Source organism: Canis aureus, chromosome 8 (assembly GCF_053574225.1).
Source record: "Canis aureus isolate CA01 chromosome 8, VMU_Caureus_v.1.0, whole genome shotgun sequence".
Classification (NCBI taxonomy): Eukaryota; Metazoa; Chordata; class Mammalia; order Carnivora; family Canidae; genus Canis; species Canis aureus.
In genome coordinates this window covers 50,020,222-50,039,119 of record NC_135618.1, presented here as the reverse complement: position 1 = coordinate 50,039,119, position 18,898 = coordinate 50,020,222, and the positions used below count along the sequence as shown (strand labels likewise).

General features: G+C 45.4%; 2 protein-coding genes across 4 annotated transcripts in view; one reads left to right on the top strand and one right to left on the bottom strand.

The window, feature by feature from the left end:
• Window positions 1–13,971, bottom strand: part of LOC144319045 (BOS complex subunit NOMO1) — a 57,923-nt gene extending 43,952 nt beyond the window's left edge. The window contains exons 1-7 of the mRNA XM_077906746.1: window positions 13,701–13,971; window positions 10,951–11,040; window positions 9,365–9,410; window positions 5,710–5,810; window positions 4,639–4,745; window positions 2,303–2,375; window positions 188–340 (exon numbers count right to left, since the gene is read on the bottom strand). Coding sequence (XP_077762872.1) covers window positions 188–340; window positions 2,303–2,375; window positions 4,639–4,745; window positions 5,710–5,810; window positions 9,365–9,410; window positions 10,951–11,040; window positions 13,701–13,868 — 738 coding nt within the window. The 5' untranslated portion in view covers window positions 13,869–13,971. The remainder of the gene's footprint in view (window positions 1–187; window positions 341–2,302; window positions 2,376–4,638; window positions 4,746–5,709; window positions 5,811–9,364; window positions 9,411–10,950; window positions 11,041–13,700) is intronic.
• Window positions 13,972–18,107: 4,136 nt separating this feature from the next.
• ABCC6 (ATP binding cassette subfamily C member 6) overlaps window positions 18,108–18,898 on the top strand; it is a 48,932-nt gene continuing 48,141 nt past the window's right edge. For 2 of the 3 annotated variants that reach the window (XM_077906744.1, XM_077906742.1), the window contains exon 1: window positions 18,108–18,255. In XM_077906744.1, coding sequence (XP_077762870.1) covers window positions 18,220–18,255 — 36 coding nt within the window. In that variant the 5' untranslated portion in view covers window positions 18,108–18,219. The remainder of the gene's footprint in view (window positions 18,256–18,898) is intronic. The other variant, XM_077906743.1, reaches the window with a different exon arrangement.

Below are 18,898 nucleotides of genomic sequence, written 5' to 3'. Positions count from 1 at the left end.
ATTTCAGAGCCTGTGCACTTTCCACTGGAGCCCACTCCCACCACAGACATTCAGGTTCTTGCGAGTCAACCAAGAAACGCAAAGCTTTTACATGTAGAGACTGTGCCCCTACCTTGGCCTGCATTTTCAGTGTGTTCTCAGCCTGCGTTCTCACAATCTCACCCATTCTTGGCTCTTTTTTACGTACCTCTTTGGAAACTACAGATGAAAAGAGAAGAAACTTCACCCCTTTCATGGGTTCCCCATCACTGCGGACAGAGCCAGACACATTGTAGCCAGCCACGATGAGGGGACTGGCGGCGTTGGCATTGGAGTTGGTCACCCGCACAGTGGTGCTCGCCTACAGGAAGAAGGTGATTTTAACTTCCCAAGTAACAAATCCTCACGGAGTGTTTAACAACCGTGAAGATATGCTTAAGCTAAAATATTAATGAGGGGGTGGGGAGTAACATGGAAAACTGGGAAGGTGATAGAATCACAACCACGTGTTCACAAGCAAAATGAATTAAAATGAAATGTGGCAAAATGTCCATCACAATGATGATCTCCTTTGCGTCGCGAACGGTTTGTTTTACACTTTTCCACCTTCCAAATGTTCCACCTCTGTTACCACTCCTTTACTCTGGTCTATCTGTTGCAATTTTTTTAAATGAGCATCCTTTACTTTTTTCCATGTTTGATGGTATATATGCATGTGACTTTAAAGCTGTCGAAGCACAGTTCACAGAGAAAAAAAATGCATATAGTCTAGGTGTACAGAGCAGTGATCTTCACAAACTGAACATGCCCTGTAACCAGCACCCGGGAGCCCCTTCACACTAATTTCCAGGTACTATCTGCCAAAGACAATCATTATCGTGACTTTTAATAGCATGCTCTACTTTTAAATACAATCTTATGTTAATAGATTCAAATTCCTTTATACATACAATTAAGAATATAAGCCTTAAAGTTTATTCTAATCAATGTATAAGCCATGAGTTCTAAATAAAACATTTTTAACCCCCTGAAAACTTGCAGTCATAAATAGTATACAGATAAGTAGAAGTGTGAAACCATACCATCAACTCTAAATGCTTAAAAACTATAGAGTAAAAACTAAAATACTGATTCTAATAGTTCCTTAGCAAGAACAAAACACAGCCTCAAAACTAATATAAAAGTTAATGTGTTGAAATGTCCTTTAAATCTTACTTCAATTTGTTTTCCTGTAGTGATTACAAAACCTCACCTGGTCTGTTTCTTCCTTTTTTGATCTTTTATCATAAACTATTTCCATCAAATAAAAAGATATCATTGGGAGTGCCTGGGTGGCTCATTGGGTTAAGCATATGCCTTTGGCTTAGGTCATGATCCCAGATCCTGGGATCAAGCCCCATGTCAGGCTCCCTGCTCAGCAGGGAGTCTGCTTCTCCCTCTCCCTCTGCCCTCCCCTCCACTTGTGCTCTGTATCTCTAATACCTTTAAAAAAGATATAAAAACTACTCTAAAGAACACCTATACACACTCTAACCAGCTAAGAAATAAAAGCAGAAGTATAATTCAAGAGTCTTGCATACCTCGAAATCCCTTCCTGCCTCCCTCTATAGATGTCAGTGTCATAATGAATATAGTATCTGCCGTTCTCATGCACATCCTCATACTTTTTTTACATAGGACTCTATCTGTAAGTGGAAGTACCCTGAGTGTTTTTAATTACTGTATAAACAATACTGTGTTTCCTTACCCTCAGCAACTTGCCTTTTTCCCTCAACTTTATGTTTTTAAATGTACTCCTATTGATCCACGTAGCTCTGTTTCACTCATTGCTGTCCTACAGGATTCTGTGTGATAAAACCACATTCTGCTCTCTACTTAACGGACATTTAGGTCGCTTATAATATTTTGCTAGTATAAACAAAACTGCGATAGGCATTCTTTTACATTCTCCTTGGGCACACGTGCAATGGTTTCTAGAATGTTAAGTATGTTTATAGATTGCTGTTTCAGACTGGAAAAAGAACAAATAAATCTCATCAGGTCCTTCTGGTGTTGATTCAGCTTAAAATAGCTATAGTTAATAACAGACCTATTTCACAGCAGGAAGACAGTATTGTCACCTAAAACCAAAAACAACAGAAGGAACATCTGCTACAGTGAGTTTTATCTTATAAATACCACTGAATCAATCAGCAGCATTGTCTTTTTTCTCATTTACTTCCAGAAAAACCATAAACTCATTTCATACCCTGAAATGAGCCCTCTATCCTTGTCTCCAAACCAGAACACTGCTGGCACAGCTATCAACAACTGAAATACTCACCTCTTTCAATGCCCAGGTTGGATGAGTTGCAAGAATTTCATAATCCCCAGGAAGAACTTTAAAAAATGCAAACCTAAGAAATAAAAAATACCAATTAACTTTCTCTCAACAGCCCAAGTGTTCTAATTTATAGCTAATATTGTAAGAACAAGAAAATAATGTTTGGATTATCACAAACTTGCCAATGGCTGGCTAAATGAACATAAACAAAAATTCAGTCGTTCACTATACAAATCCACATCGAGGAGCACTTATTGGAATACTTCCTGTGTACAAGAACAGGTATTCTGTGTGCTGCCAGGAAGAAGGTTTTATGTTTCCCTTAACCCCCTTAACCCCAAGGATTTCTGACCTTAAAAACCAGATATTGGGAGGACACCTGTGTGGCTCAGTGGTTGAGTGTCTGCCTTTGGCTCAGGGCATGATCCCAGAGTCCTGAGATCAAGTCCCTCTACCTATGTCTCTGCCTCTCTCTCTATGTCTCTCATGAATAAATAAATAAAATCTTTAAAAAAAACAAAAAACAAAAAACAAAAACCAGTCCCTGGTTCAGCAAAGATCAGTCATAAAACATTCAAGTCTGCTTTGAGCAGAGGTGATAGGCATGAATAGGCAAAGAGAAGGGAAGGAAGTGTCCAGGGGAACAGTGGGAAGGAAAGAGTCCTGGGTGCAGAAGAGAGAACAGATCTGAAAGGCTGAGGCCTATGCTGATGTTAATGACGTGGGCAGGGCAAATGATAACAAGCTTCGAATCTTATACAGAAGAGTTTAGATCTCTTATCAGAAAAAATACAGAGTGAGCCATTCTGGGCTCTTGCACAAACTACAATGACCAAACCAGACACTGATGAATACCAGTTAAGTAACCATGGGCAAATCAAGACCAGAGTGACAGAAGCTGAGGCTGGAAACACTGTCTGATACACTTGACTCTTTTAAATGTGTAAAGCACCAGACAATGAGTGCTCATTCTAGTAAAATAGACTACCAAAAAAATCCATCTAATTTCTTCTCCTGTGGTGGTATTTCATTATATCAAGTATTGCCTGTCATAATTGGGTATGACTTGGAAATCACTTTGCTACAATAAAATTGAAATTACTATTGGATTTTGGCCGTGGGGAGATGCAGCCTCTACTCCTGCAAGTTATGATCATTGTTTTACTCAGTGCAGATGAAGGAGACTGAACAAGTTCAAGTCACTTCACCCAGGGAGGTCAAGAGCAAACTGCTAGCCCAGAGAAAATAGAAGCTCTGCATTCCTCCCACAGGCATCAATCAAGTAGACATAAATGTTATCCCCAAACTAAAAAATAATTTCAACAATCCTCATTGAAAAACTGGAGAGCAACAGACTCATTATAAGCTTCTAATCTGCAGTTAAGTTGGTTTTGTGTATTGAAGGAGTAATGATTCGAATGCTTTCAAAATTATCAGTTGGAACTACTCTGAGTTAATCTTGGCACATCTGTTAACATTTACAACTCAACGATATAAATCCATTAAACACTTTAAATCTGACTCAGTGAGGTTAATTAAATAGTTGTCAGTTCCAACCACAAAATAATTTTGATATAATAGTGATAATGTGATTTTTTAAAATCCTAATTAAGGGGCACCTGGGTGGCTCAATTGGTTGAGCATCTGACTCTTGATTTCAGCTCAGGTCATGATCTCAGGGTCATGAAATTGAGCCCCAGCCTCTGCACTAGGCATGGAAACTGCTTGGGATTCTCTCTCTCCCTCTCCCTCTGCCCCTCTCCTCTTATGCACTCTCTAAACAGAATTTAAAAATTAAAAAAAAAAAAATCATAACTGACCAAATCTATATTGAGCTAACACTATTATGCACTCTATTCCATGCCAGGCAGTTTGAAGTAATACTATTAATTTAATCTTCCTGCTAACCTTTAATATCATCATTCCTTATAAATGATGATAGGTTCCACCATCATCATTTATAAATAAGAAACTTGAGGCCCAAATGCATTAAGTAACTTGCTCCAGATCAAACCCAGTAAGTGGAGGAACCTGGATTCACACCCAGGTTTTTAGGCTCCAGAGCCAATCCCACTGTTAAATGAAGGCCTACTATGTGCCAGGCCTGCAGCAGGTGCTGTACAAAGATTAACTCATGTTTGATCATCCCATCAACTCTAGAGGTGACGGGTCAGATAACTTCCATTTCACAGATGAAGAGCTTGAGGCCCCGAGAGGCATGAACTCGTCTGCAGTTAAGAGGCCAAATAAAGATCTGAACCCAGGTCTCCCAGGCCCAGTCACAGGCTCCCTCCCTCCCCTCAGCTGTGAGGCAGGAGGACACAGGCACAACTTACTTTCCACCAGGCTGTGTCACTGTGGACTGGATCTTTGCTTCAGTCCCTGTGTTTCTCAGAGACACCTGAACTCCTGCAGGGCCCAGGGGCTGCCCTTTGCTGAGAACCTGCCAAGGAGAAGGAGGTCAGGACCCAAACCAGCAGCAGAGTTCCCCTGCTCATGCTCCCTGCATGGACCTTATACCTTTCTTTGGGTCAAGACTCCTTCACAAAGAGTAGATAAATGATGCATACCCTTCCCTGGGATTAGTTGGGGTGCTGAGTGAGGCAACAGTAATGGTGAAATAATACTTTATTTCATCGAATCTAAGACACCATCAGCTAAAGATGCACCATGATTTTACAATCTATGGAGAAAGAAAAGTACCATGATCCTCCACACTAGCAAGAAACTTACACATGAAGCCAGGACCACTTTGCCTCATTGAGAGCAAGCACCTCACTCTCATTTGAAGGCAGAGGAGAAATCAACTTGCCGTGAAGAAACGAATAGCAGGGCAATTCGCACATGTCAACCATGGTGCCAGATGGAGGGAGGAAAAAGAACTCCCCTGAAATATCTGAACTTGGAGCCGCCATTCACACAGGTTAGCCCCCTAAATTCACACCACCAAGGTACCCCAAAAAACTCTTAGAGAATCTAGTTTACTGAGACAACTCCTGGGAGAGTGGATGAAGCAAATGCAAATCCTATCTGCAGGAGACTGGTTTCATTTGCCCACGGTGATTACAGGTTGCCAGAAGTCCTGAGGCCTGCGCTCTTCCCAGCCTGCACCCAGAAGGGGCCATCCCTGGAAGTTACTCAGCCAAGCTTTACAGTGGAATGGCCTCGCATTCCCTTACAACTGCCCTCATGAGAGAATGACAAGTAGCCCAGATCTGACTGGGTTTTAGTCACCCATTACCTTTTACACCAAATTTTACCCATTCTGAGACCCTCCTGAAGTCTGTCTGTGGGTCTCTTGGGAACTCAGAGTCCCCACTAAAAAGTCCTGCTTTTTTAAAGGTCAGAAAAGACTCAGTACATGATACAGAGCAAACATTAAAAATAACCATGTTCCGAAGCCAAACCTTTCCATTCACAGAGAACCCGGTGAACACAAAGTCGATGTCCCCGCCCTTGGTACAGATGTCACTGACGCCATCCACATACAGCTCCACGATCGTTGGCTCTGAGAAATGAAGGTGGGAGGGAAAGGAGCAGGGTACAAGACACAAGAGCAAGTTTAGTTCTGACAGAAGGTGAACCTGTCTAGGCAAAACACATTTTCTTGGTCAATCTTCAGTTTATTTTTGAGCACTTAATACGCTCTCATGATTTAACATCCAAAGGTACCAAGAGGGATGCAGGGACGTCTCCCTCTCGCCTCTTCCCCTGGACACCCAGTTTCCTGTCCCAGAGTGAAACAGTGTGTGGAGGATAATATGCTTTTTAAAATATATATATAAAAAATAAAATAAAATAAAATAAAACAAAATATATATATATTTTTTAATTATTTATTCATGAGAGAGAGGGAGAGATATAGGCAGAGAAGCAGGCTCCCTGAGGGGAGCCAGATGTGGGACTTGATCCCAGGACCCTGGGATCACGACCTGAGCCGAAAGCAGATGCTCAACCATTGAGCCACCCAAGCATCCCAATAATATGCTTTTATAACAGTCTTTTGGCTGCGCTTATCTCAGAGTCCCACTGAAAATTCAGCAAGCACCAAATTGTTTTATTTATTGGATGCTTATCACATACCCAATACAGGGCTAGGTGCATATGCACCTCACAACGACTTTAACAGGTCGAGGATTAAGCTGACACACAGAAAGGTTAAAGGCCCCCCCACCCCCTGCCAAAGTCACAGAGCTTGTGAGTGATGGAGCCCCAACTCAACCTCCAGAAGCCTGGCTCCAAACTGTGTCCTGACCAACCGCATGAGCTCAGCCACGTTAAACCAGGATCATAAACTCTAATGCCCACAGGAACGAAGCAGGGGATGGGCCACTGGTTCAAACTTTCAAGAAAAAACAGACATCTGGATTTTATGTGTCATCTCCTGATGTTTCAGTATTAGCAACTAATTCAAATTGTGTAAAAGACGGAAAAGGTCATCATAATAAGGGTTAAAGTTTTTAAAAGGTTAGGAAGAGTGTAGAGTGTTAAATAGAGAAAAGGGAAAATCAAGAGAATTTTGGGTAAAATGAATAATTACATACACACGGGAAGATACCAATACAAAAATGCACACAAGACTTGAACAGACACCTCACAAAAGATGTTATCCATATGGCCAATAAACATATTTTAAAAAAAAGCATTCAATCTCATTGACCATCAAATAAATAAATATCAAAACCACAATGAGAATGGTCTCACTCGTGTGGAATTTAAGAAACAAAACAGAGGCTCATAGAGGAAGGGAGGGAAAAATAAAACAAGATGAAATCAGAGAGAGAGACAAACCATAAGGGACTGGTAATGATAAGAAAAACTCAGGTTTGCTGGAGGAGAGGGGCTTGGGGGATGGGATAACTGGGTGATGGGCGTTAAGGAGGGGATATGATGGAATGAGCACTGGGTGTGATATAAGACTGATGAATCACTGATCTCTACCCCTGAAACTAATACTACTACTATATTAATTATTAATTAATTTACTACTACTACTAAATTAATTGAATTTAATTTTTAAAAAATTTTAATTAAAATTTAAAAAACACAGTGAGAGACCACCACATTACCACCAGAATGGCTAAAATGAAAAAACACTGCCCTTACCAAGTGCTGGTGAGCTGCGGGGCAGCTAGAACTCTTCCACACTGCTGGGAGAGCGGAAGCTGCGACATCCGCCTTGGACACCTCACACTATCCACGAGAGCTGCACAGGTAAGTGCTCTCTTGCCCAGCAATCCCTCCTGGTATATACTCACCAGAAATGCAAACACAAGAACACATGTACCGAAAGGCCAGAACAAGTACATTCGCAGGAGCACCACACTTAGTGGCCAAAGTTGAGAAGCAGCCCACACGTCCATCAACAGAAGGGGTAAGTCACTTTATACTCACACAGCAGTTGAATGAGTTAACGGAAGCCACACACATAATAGAGATGAGTGTCATTAACAATGTCGGGAGGAAGAAACCAGACACAAAAATGTACCCCTTTAGGATTCCATTTATATCAAGTTCAAAACAGACAAGACTCATCTACAACTTTAGGCGGTCGGGGCAGTGGTCACCTGCGGGTGGGGTGGAGCGGTTGGGGAGTGCCTGCGAGGGGGCACCACTGGGGTACTGGTTCTACGTCGTTATCCGGGTAGAGGTTACATGCTGCGTTCACTTGGGGAACGTTCACGTGATACCCTTACGACGACTACACTTTTCTGATAGTACAATTCAATAAAGTAAAGAAAAAACACCCCCACAGGCCGGTGATCTGCTACCTCTGCTTTAGCACTGTGTTGGGTTCCCTTCCTCTGCTGCTCTCTGGAATGCATGGGTCAGGTGCCCCCTACTATAAACTGAAAAAGAACCTCCCTCAGAGTCCAAATGGCTGTCGGCTGACCTGAGCTCTACTTTGCCCTTGTGATGACAGGAACTAAATTCTTCCTCCTCCAACTGACAAGCAAGCCTGACACAAACAGCCATGGCCCCCAACCCCTCTCCTGAAGCTACAGAACTGGGATCACACACACCTACTCTTTGGAAACGTCAGCCGTGGCAGAGCAGAACCCTCTCTTATCTCAACCCCTTTCCCACATCTCCAGCTCTGCTAAAAGGCAGATATTATCAGGTAAGTTCCGAGTTCTTGTTTGTACGTGTGCAGAATGCTTTTAAGGATTTATTCATGGCTCATTATGTGCCAGTCTTTCTCAACATTGTAAATACACTGGCCCATTAGACCTCCAAGTCAGGCTGTGAGGCAGCTACTACCACTCTCCTGACCCCCTAGCAAGGAGACTGGACACTGACTCAGGGGACGTAGTTTGTCCAGGGTCATCACAGAACCAGTATTGCTCAAGGTCACCAGATGTTCTGATCTCCTTTGAGAAGCAGATCCAGATTTTCATGTGAAATTTCACCATGTTTAATACTGCGGTCCTAAAAAGGATCGAGGGGGCTAAGAAGCCACCCTGGGACAGGAAAAAAGTCCCAACTCCTGAACTCTAGATACCATTGTGCTACCACTTTATGAACAGAACTACAAAAGCAGAGCTTCTGGAGAAAGGTTCAGGACAAGATGCCTATCTCAAGAAAGATGACAGAAAAAAAAAAAAAAAGAAAAATGACAGAAAACCTTAAGATAGGTCCAAGGTAGGAACACCTGGGTGGCTCAGCGGTTGAGCGTCTGCCTTTGCCTAGGCCAGTCTGCCTTTGCCAAGTCCAGGGATTGAGTCCCACATCGGGGTCCCTGTAAGGAGCCTGCTTCTCCCTCTGTCTATGTCTCTGTCTCTCTCTGTGTGTCTCTCATCAATAAATAAAGTCTTTAAATAAAATAAAATAAAATATTTTATTAAAATAAAATAATAAAATCTTTAAAAATAATAATGATAAGGTAAGTCCAAGGTAAATCCAATCTACTCTAAAGTAACAAGGAGGGGAAAAAGCTTTGTTCCTCACTAGGAATAAGTCCTTAGTATTTTAACAGTGTCTGCACTCTGCCAATTTAAATTAATATTCGGCATATAATCTAATCCTGTACAGAGTATGTATCTAATTATTCAGTTCACTTACCAAAACTCCACCCTAAGGGAGGCTCGATCTTCAGAATGAAATCTCCCTAAGACAGGGGAAGAAAGAAAAAGAGATGAAAACTGATAACCTCTCAACTAGTTTAATACAGTGCTACTATTTAATCTAGGATTTATACACCTGCAATGAAATTCCAAGCACACGCTCCACTCTAAGTAGCTGTGGGCTCTCTGATTGCCTTCAGATGCAGCAAGCTGAAGTTGAATGCCCAGAAGTCCCCATCCAACCAATCAGAAAATACCAACTTAGTGCCCATGGAAAAGTTCTAAAGGCATTATATTTAGTCACTCATTGTCTTTTGATATCAAATGCACTACTCATGGAGTCTATTAACCCCTCCCGAGCCCAGGTTGCTAGCGTCAGCATGTATTCTTAGCAATGAAAGTCACTGCTGAAAACTAGGTGTTATTCACATACCCTGGTTTCTTGAGATTGATAGGAATAAGTTAAAACAACAACAAAAAAAACACCATATTTTAAGATCAACCTGTAGAAGTCAGTCCTATGTATTGTGCCTAGACCTAAGTTCAAGAATATTTATTGCTGTGTTGTCAGTAATAAATTTTTTAAATTGGGAAAAGCCTCTATGCCTACCAACAGAGACGTGGTTACATAAATTACAATTTTCATTTGATTCTGATGTGCTGTGCAGCCATTAAAAAGAGGGCAACAGATCCATACACACTGATGTTGAAAGCATATCAAGATATTATCACAGGGAAAAGAAAAACCAAACTGCAGAATGATTTCTATTGTTTAACTCCATTTGATATTTTAAAAACCAAAATCAAAACGATGTGTGCCTATTGATTATTTCTTCAAAGTGCTTCAAATCTGTGTTTCCAAATAAAAAGTTGACATGGGGAGGGGGGCGGGGGTGGGAGCAGGGGAGGCTGGGTTGCAAGTAGGAATTGGCAGATATACATCTATGCACACGTGCACACGTGTAAACATCTTTATAATCACAGCACACAGAAAGCAGTCTTTCAGGATACACACTAAAACTTTTATCAGTGGGGCTACCCATTACCATTACTGAGGGATGAGAAATTGGGGGGTAAAGATTAAATTTACTTCGTATACTTCTAAAGACCTTGTTTTGTTGTCTTCCACAAAGCTCATAAATTCTCGTATCACTTGTATAATTTTTTAAACAGTGTGTTAAGCTGCTTGCAAACTTAACCCTATTAAATCAGGGTTTCTCAGTGTCTGCACCGCCGATGTTTGGTCTGTCCTGTGTAGCATGATGTGAAGTCGAGCTTCATTTCTGGCCTCTACTCACTGGATACTGTAGCACTCCCTCAACCCCAAGCAGTAGTAACAACCAGAAATGTCTCTAGACATTGACTGCCAAATGTCCCTGCAGACACTGAGGAGCCACTGTATTCAATCAGACCAGTTTAGAAACTGTCTCCCTCAAAATTTGGCCAGAATTGTCAAATACCACTTCTAATTTACAAAAGAGATGAGTTTTCGCTTGTGTGGCAAATCAAGACTGCTCCGGTTCGTGCAGTGCCGAGGGCCACACTTACTACTTCCCATCATAAATGACTACAGTAGTCTCTTACCTTATCATACAAGGGGATCATAAAGTAACCATTATTAGGGGCACAGTCTGTCTGGTATTTCAAAGTCCCATGCTTGGTATACAGCTTTATCTAGAAAGCAAGGAAAGAAGTCGTAAGAGAATTACCTACATACATTATGCCAGGATGCAATCTATCAGTATGCGTTTGCTGAGGACCTACTACATGCTGCTATTACCACCAGGCATTAGAGAGAAAACAAAGTATCCCAAAAATAATGTGATTAGATATTTCTCTGGTTAGAAACCATCTAAAGACTACCTCCAAAACTCATATTTTTCAGTTTATTTTTAGTGGCTGTCCCTATGTTGTTTCCACCTAGAACAAATTTTCAAATTTGCTGTTAGGAAAAGTGCTTATTAAAATGTAATCCCCGAGCCCCATGTCTGTTTCTAAACTAGAAGGTTTGCGGCGAGGGCCAAGGATCTGAAACTATTAACCCCAAATGATTCCGAATACTTGGGAGTAACACTCATCTAGAAACTTTTAATCTTCTCTCCTATGTTCATTCTCTGGCAAAAACAAAGCAAAGGAGGTTTAATACAGGTCTTATCAAGGATCTCCAAAGCTCTTGCATCCTGGGCATTTCCAAACACAATCTGTTAACTTTTTAAGATGTTCCAGCAAAGTCTGGGTCTTCCCTGTACTGTGTGACCTTGGGCAAGTCAATTTACCTCCTGAGGTCCAGTTTCATAAGGGGCAAGGAAAAGAGCCACTTCCCTTTGTGTTTATACAGGATCACGTCTATGCATTTTAAGCATCTGGCAGAGAGCATGATTCAAAAAACAAAATACTATTATTATTTTACTATATTACTATGTTGTATTACTCACATCTCTCTGCCTTCACTTTTCTCCCAGAGCCTCAGGAAACTACAAGCTGCAAAAAGCCTTGCAAGGCAGCTTCTAAAACTGCCTGTGCCCACACACTGGGAGGCAATCCAGGAGGTGGCACGGGGACCCAGCAGAACCTAGGAACCCTGAAACTGCAGGTGGGCAGGTTCGCTAAACACCTGACTTAAGATCAGACACGGCAGAGGAGCCGCCGTGGCAGCCACAGACGGAAGGGTCTTCTTTAGGAAATACACCGCGTGCTGGGTTGGGCTGCTTCTGTCCCAACCCCATCCTCCAGGAACAAAAACAAGGCCAGGTGAAAGACCTCGTGGGGTGTGGAAACGATCCTCAGCCCCTCCCCAAACCTATCTCTGCACCCAGATTCGGAGAACATTTAATTCCTCAGCACTGCCCTTCCGCTGCCAGCACTGGCGTGGCTCAACCAGGCTTTCAGGCAGTCTCTGGGGTCTGAGGTCCCCCCTACGTCCCTTCTCTCCGGCATCTCCTAGCCTCTTTCCTTCTTTTATCCCCTTTCAAATCCCCTTCTCCTGCCCCATCATCAGTACCCTCCTAAAATAGAGGCCAAGCCCTCCATCAGGTCCCTTCCCATCTATCCCGACAAGTGACCTTCCTCTTTGCAAAAGCTTTCTGGGTCACAGTCCCACTGGGCCGATAATCATGTAGCTGCATGGGGTTTTACAACTTAACACAAAGACTTCTGCACAAATCTCCGGCGTCACCCCAGTCACCACCCAGCAAGGTAATCAGGGCAGCAGACAACTAACTCTCCGTTCACAGAGGAAAATGGGAGATTTCCCCAAGGGAGGGATGCGGGAGATTAAAAACACGGATTCCAAGCCCCAGAGATGCCAAGACATGTACAGGGTTGGGATCCCCCTAAGAGCATCGGGGGGGGGGGCAGTTTTAGGAGGAGTGGATTAGGACCTTGGGGGGGGGGCTCTGAGCTGTGGGGCCAGGGGTCCAGACATGCATTTGGGGGGGCTCTGAGCTGTGGGGCCAGGGGTCCAGACTTGCATTTGGGGGGGCTCTGAGCTGTGGGACAGGGGTCCAGACATGCATTTGGGGGGGCTCTGAGCTGTGGGACCAGGGGTCCAGACATGCATTTGGGGGGGCTCTGAGCTGTGGGGCTAGGGGTCCAGACTTGCATTTGGGGGGGCTCTGAGCTGTGGGGCTAGGGGTCCAGACTTGCATTTGGGGGGGCTCTGAGCTGTGGGGCCAGGGGTCCAGACTTGCATTTGGGGGGGCTCTGAGCTGTGGGGCTAGGGGTCCAGACTTGCATTTGGGGGGGCTCTGAGCTGTGGGGCCAGGGGTCCAGACTTGCATTTGGGGGGGCTCTGAGCTGTGGGGCCAGGGGTCCAGACTCGGCAGCCTCTAGATTCCAGACTCGGGGTTTGGGGAAATCTAAGTTCCAGGGGATCTGAGTTTTGAGGATGTGGGGGTCTGGGTCCTGCCAGAGAGTGGCTTTTAAGAGATCTGGGGCCTGGATTGTGGGGACGGCCAGAGTCCCCTAGCATCTTGGATCCGGATTTGGGGGGGTTTCTGGAGTTTGGGTGTCCTGATTTGGGGGGGAATCCTTCGCTAATCCTTTAGCTTTTGAGGGAGCTGATGGGAGCTACCAACACCGCCCCCCACCCGGTGCGCGCATCCTCCAAGGCCCGCCGGCCCCCTCGGCAGGCGACCCCAGGACGCGATCCATCCCCCTCCCCTCCCCCCACCGCCCTCCCTCGCCCAGCGCGACCGGGAGGCGCCGGCCCGGGGCAGCGCCCGCGCAGAGCGGAGCCTCCGGGGCGGCGAGGGCTCCTCCGAGAGCGTGGAGCAGGTGGCGGCCCGGGGAGGCCGCCGAGCGCCGACAGGTGGAGCGCCCGGCCCGGCGCTCACCTCGATGAGCGAGTAGTTGATCTCCACGTCCGACTTGACGAAGCCCCCGCAGCCCACCACGATGTCCTCGGAGCCGCGCGCCGGGCCCGCGCCGCTCAGCAGCAGCAGCAGCAGCAGAGCGGCCACCGCCCCCGGCCCCCGCCGCCCCGCCGCCCCGCTCGCCCGCATGGCCTCCCGGGTCCGCCGCCGGCCCCGCCGCAGGCCTCCCGGGTCCGCCCCCCGCCCCCCGCCCCGCGCGCGGCCCGCCGCTTCCTCCTCGGTCCGCGGCTGACAGCCCAGGCCCCGCCCCCCGCCGCCGCCGCCGCCGCCGCCGCCGCCGCCGCCGCGCGTGCGCGCCACGCCGCCACGCCCACGCCCCGACCGGGTAACTACCGCGCATGCTCGGCAACAAAAACGAGCCCCCGTGTGCCCCCTGCAGGCCCGGAGGACTGCGCGCACCGTCCAGCCGGTGCGGTATAGGGTACAAACTCCAAATCCGCCAAGATGGGCACTAAGGGAGTGCAATCTTTTTTTTTTTAATGTTAACTAAATTTTCCTTTAATCAATAATTAACATTTAGCACTTGAGCATTTTAGCTTTTGTTTGGCAATTATTTTTTTTTTATGAATTTATTTTTTATTGGTGTTCCAACTTGCCAACATATAGAGTAACTCCCAGTGCTCATCCCATCAAGTGCCCCCCTCGGTGCCCGCCACCAGTCACCCCCACCCCCCGCCCTCCTCCCCTTCCACCACCCCTAGTTCGTTTCCCAGAGTTAGGAGTCTTGATGTTCTGTCTCCCTTTCTGGTATTTCCTACCCATTTCTTCTCCCTTCCCCTCTATTCCCTTTCACTATTATTTATATTCCCCAAATGAATGAGACCATATAATGTTTGTCCTTCTCCGACTGACTTATTTCAAGGAGTGTGTGGAGGCTGAGAAAAATCAAGGCCATTCCACCTCAAGTTTAACATTAACACAAGTACAGCCATCTTAGGCCCCTGTGAATAAGAGCTGAACTTTACAGGAAAAACTGCAGAATGTCCTCAATGTCCTGGGCAGGTAATCCCATATCAGAAAGACAACAGAGCCCACGCCCGTGGTAGAAAGTCCCATATCAGAATGAGAACAGAGCTCAATGCCCTTGAAAGCCCCACATCAGAATGTAAGCGGAACTTGAGAAATTCTTCCACCCCTTCTGAAAATCCCCTAGACCAGCCTATAAAAAAACCAGCTGTAACCCACTTCGGGGTCCAAGTTCCTGCTCCGCTGTGTCGGGTACACTTGGACCCAAGCTCGAGCTTGTAAATAAACCCTCGTGTGTTTGCATTGGTGTCGGCTCCTCAGTGGTTTCTCGGATTCACAATCTTGGGCACAACAGAGTGCGATCTTTTGTATATGAATTTTATTTCAATAAAGCTTTAAAAAAACTCCAAAGTTGAATTATGTGGGACGCCTGGGTGGCTCAGTGTTTGAGCATCTGCCTTTGGCTCAGGTCGTGATGCCTCTATCTATGTCCCTGCCTCTCTCTGTGTCTCTCACAAATAAATAAATTCATGTTGATGCATGTAGCCAACAACTTTCCCAAATCTTTTTGGCACATATATTTCACAGGTGATATGTAATCTCAAAAACACCTTTGGGGGGGATCCCTGGGTGGCTCAGTGGTTTAGCGCCTGCCTTTGGCCCAGGGCGTGATCCTGGAGACCCAGGATTGAGTCCCACATTGGGCTCCCTGCGTGGAGCCTGCTTCTCCCTCTGCCTGTGTCTCTGCCTCTCCCTCTCTCACTGTGTGTCTCTCATGAATAAATAAATAAAATCTTAAAAAAAAAAAAAACCTTTAGGAATTTAAGCCGGTGCATTTTCTGTGATAAATGATCAATACCTTTTTTAAAGCAATGCATAGGTCATTTAAGATCAGCATAATGTTTAAAAAGTGTATTTAGAACTTATTTAAATCTCAGCTCTAATAACATTTGCAAAGAAACAAGTTTGAGGGGTTTCCTCCCATAAGCAAGAGATGCAAGCAGTGAATTTACTTTGCACTGTCTGTGACTTGAAGCATGAGTTGTCGGAAAATAAATTCAAATCTCAGCATGTTGGTGTTTTGTCCCAAGACTAGAGGTTTACGATGACAAAAACTGAATTTAGCTGCAAATCACCACATCAAAATAGACAAAAATTGCTTTTTTGACCTGATATTGGAATTCTTCCATTTTGTCCTACTAAAGAATCAGGTGCTTTATTGTGATAGTTTTTATATTTTGTTTCTACATGACCAGGTAAGAGAAAAAAATTCCCACTAGAATTTGCCATTGTGACTAAGACTCAAGCAATGTACAACTCTGAACCACAGAGAGTGTAAACTATGCAATGGACAAAACTTTCATAACGGCTACAATGGAATGACAGATCCACAGAGGATCTCAATCATGGGCGCATCTGATCTCCGTTTCTCACTCTGCATTCTTGAAATACAGTGGAATCCTCAAGTGTTTAGTTATAAAGAGAAACTAGTTAAATTATTTTCTTTATTGGGGTTATTTATTTATTTATTTATTTGAGAGAGTAGGGAGATGGGCAGAGGGAGAAGGAGAGAAAGACTCTCAAAAAGATTCCATGCTCGGTGTGCAGACCAATGCAGGGCTTGATCTCATGACCCTGAGATCATGACCTGAGCCAAAATCAAGAGTGGGTCACTTAACTGACTGAGCCACCCAGGTGCCCCTGGGGTTTGTTATTCATAACTACGATTGAAACAGATGCCCTTTCTTCTCCCTAGCACAAATTCCTGGTTTGTCTTGGCAAATTTCCAAGGGGTTGAAAGCCACCAATTAGGAAATGGTGGCCTATGGAACCTTCTTACCTCGCAGAATAGGAACCCGGGGCTGGGGGTGGGAAGGGACTTGTCTAGGGCTCTGCATGCAGCCATGTACTGTTCAGAGGACTGGAAAGTAGGCCTTGGGATCCCTGAGATCTGTTCTTGGCTCACCCAACTGATTTCCTCTGTGTTCTTTCTCACTTCCTGAATATTCCCTCTCAAATTTTCATCATTGCCCTCAAATCCCTCTTCAAATTTACAATAAAATAAAGCACTAGAACTGTGGCAATGCCATTTGGAGGCGGAGTCCCAGAGAGAGAGGGCTCAAGCCTTCCCCCTAATTTCCATCAGCCTCCACCAAAATCACCTCTCAAATCAACAGACATAATGTATAAATGTAAGGAGCAGACCTGCCATACTTCGCTTCACAACTGAGTTTGTTCCTTGTGTCCCTGCTCTTCTAGAAGACTCAGGCAGGAGGACAGCTGAAGACTGACTTAGGGCCCCAGACCAGGGTCAAGAAACCCCAAAAGAAAGGGGGAACCCACATAGTGGAGGGCATACAGGAGGCAGGAGTGAAAGATCTGCAGAGAAAGGACAAGGCAGCATGGGGAGTGAAGAGGATTTTACTTTTTTTTTTTTTTTTAATTTTTATTTATTTATGATAGTCACAGAGAGAGAGAGAGAGAGAGAGGCAGAGACACAGGCAGAGGGAGAAGCAGGCTCCATGCACCGGGAGCCCGACGTGGGATTCGATCCCGGGTCTCCAGGATCGCGCCCTGGGCCAAAGGCAGGCGCCAAACCGCTGCGCCACCCAGGGATCCCAGGATTTTACTTTTTCATCCAAAGTGAGTAACTGTGTCTGTCTGGAAAAGCTGTCTTTTCCTCTCTATCTTGAAAAGAATACATGGCTTGTGGCAGTAAGGAAGAAAGAAAAAAGAAAAGAAAATTAGAATTCCCATGATTACGGCTGGAGTACATTTCCATTTTTCATCTATGCATATATGTCACATAGAGGATTTTCCAAGAAGAGCTACTAGCTGGGAACACACACTTGGCTTGAAGACCCAGGAGAGGAAAGCAAAGATTTTACTTCTTTCCCCACTTTCTCCAATCTAAGCATTTACTTCTTTTGTTTGTTTGCTTGTTTTTCAAAAAATATCATAGTCTACTTTGTATTATAATTTCTGTTTTTCATTTCGCATGGAGCAACCATCTTTCTGTATTATATTTCTGATATGGCACATATCAGAACCCCTGTTCAGTAACCTATGGATGAAATAACACTACTAAGGCTGACAATTGCTAACTCTTTTTGAGCATTTACCATGTGCTGGACACTGCACTAAACTATTCATTAGTGATCTGAAAATCTTCCCTCCACGATACAGACAGCGTTCATGCCGCTTGTTGCAGGGTTGGCGGGTTCTACTGGGATGCCACTGCACTCTCTGGGGCTCAAGGATCCCCTCCCTCCCCTCCCCCTCCACTCAGATCGTCCCCTCAGATCCTCCTCTGATCACCTCTTCTCACCCCTCTCGCCCCACCCCTATCGCCGGGCAGGACCTTGCCCTGGGCTTGGCTATCCCAGAGCTCAAATCTCAGACAAGCCTGCCAGTCCCCGCCCCTTCCAGGACCTGGAGTGTGGCCGAGGAGGTTGCCCGGGGACCAAGGGACAGACCTCGGGGAAGACAGACAGACAGGCACTGGGGGTGCGCGATGGCCGCGCCTGCAGAGCCCTGCCTGGGACAGGCGGTGAGTGTCCCCCTCCTGCCCCACTCTCCTTTTCCGGGCTCGTTAGATCTCCCCAAAAGCTCTCCTCTGTCGGTGATACTGGGGAGGGGAGAGACCACCAAATTCCCAGCCAGACGAAAAGCAGGGGAGAGAGACCCCTTTATCAGATCCTGCCCCCCAGAGACCCTAGCCCTGCTAATGAGGCTTCCAGACCTCCCAGCTGCCGGTGAGCTTTGACCTCTATTTGCACAAAGCTTCAGGACCCCCACCTCTCGGGCTGACTTCCTCTTTCAGCCTGGCTCTTTGCAAAGGACTCTGGGGAGTGACGTTCATGGGGTGGGAGTGAGAGTCGCCAGCTCCCAGGATTTCAGGGGCCACCAAGTAAGGCAGTAATAATAACTGATGTTAATAGAGGGCTTACTTTGTACCCAACATCCTACTATGTGTTTTACTGGCAGTAACCCATTTAACTCAACCCTTAGAGGTACAATCTCTGAACACCGCCCCTCCCCGTTTTAGGGAAGGAAACTGAGGCACAGGGAGGCTGAAGTTCACAGAGTTGGCCAGCAGTGAAGTGGGGAACAGTAAAGAAAAATAAGCAGGACACCACCCCTTTCCAGCTGGATGACAGTCACTCAAGTTATTTAATCTCTGGGCCTCAGCT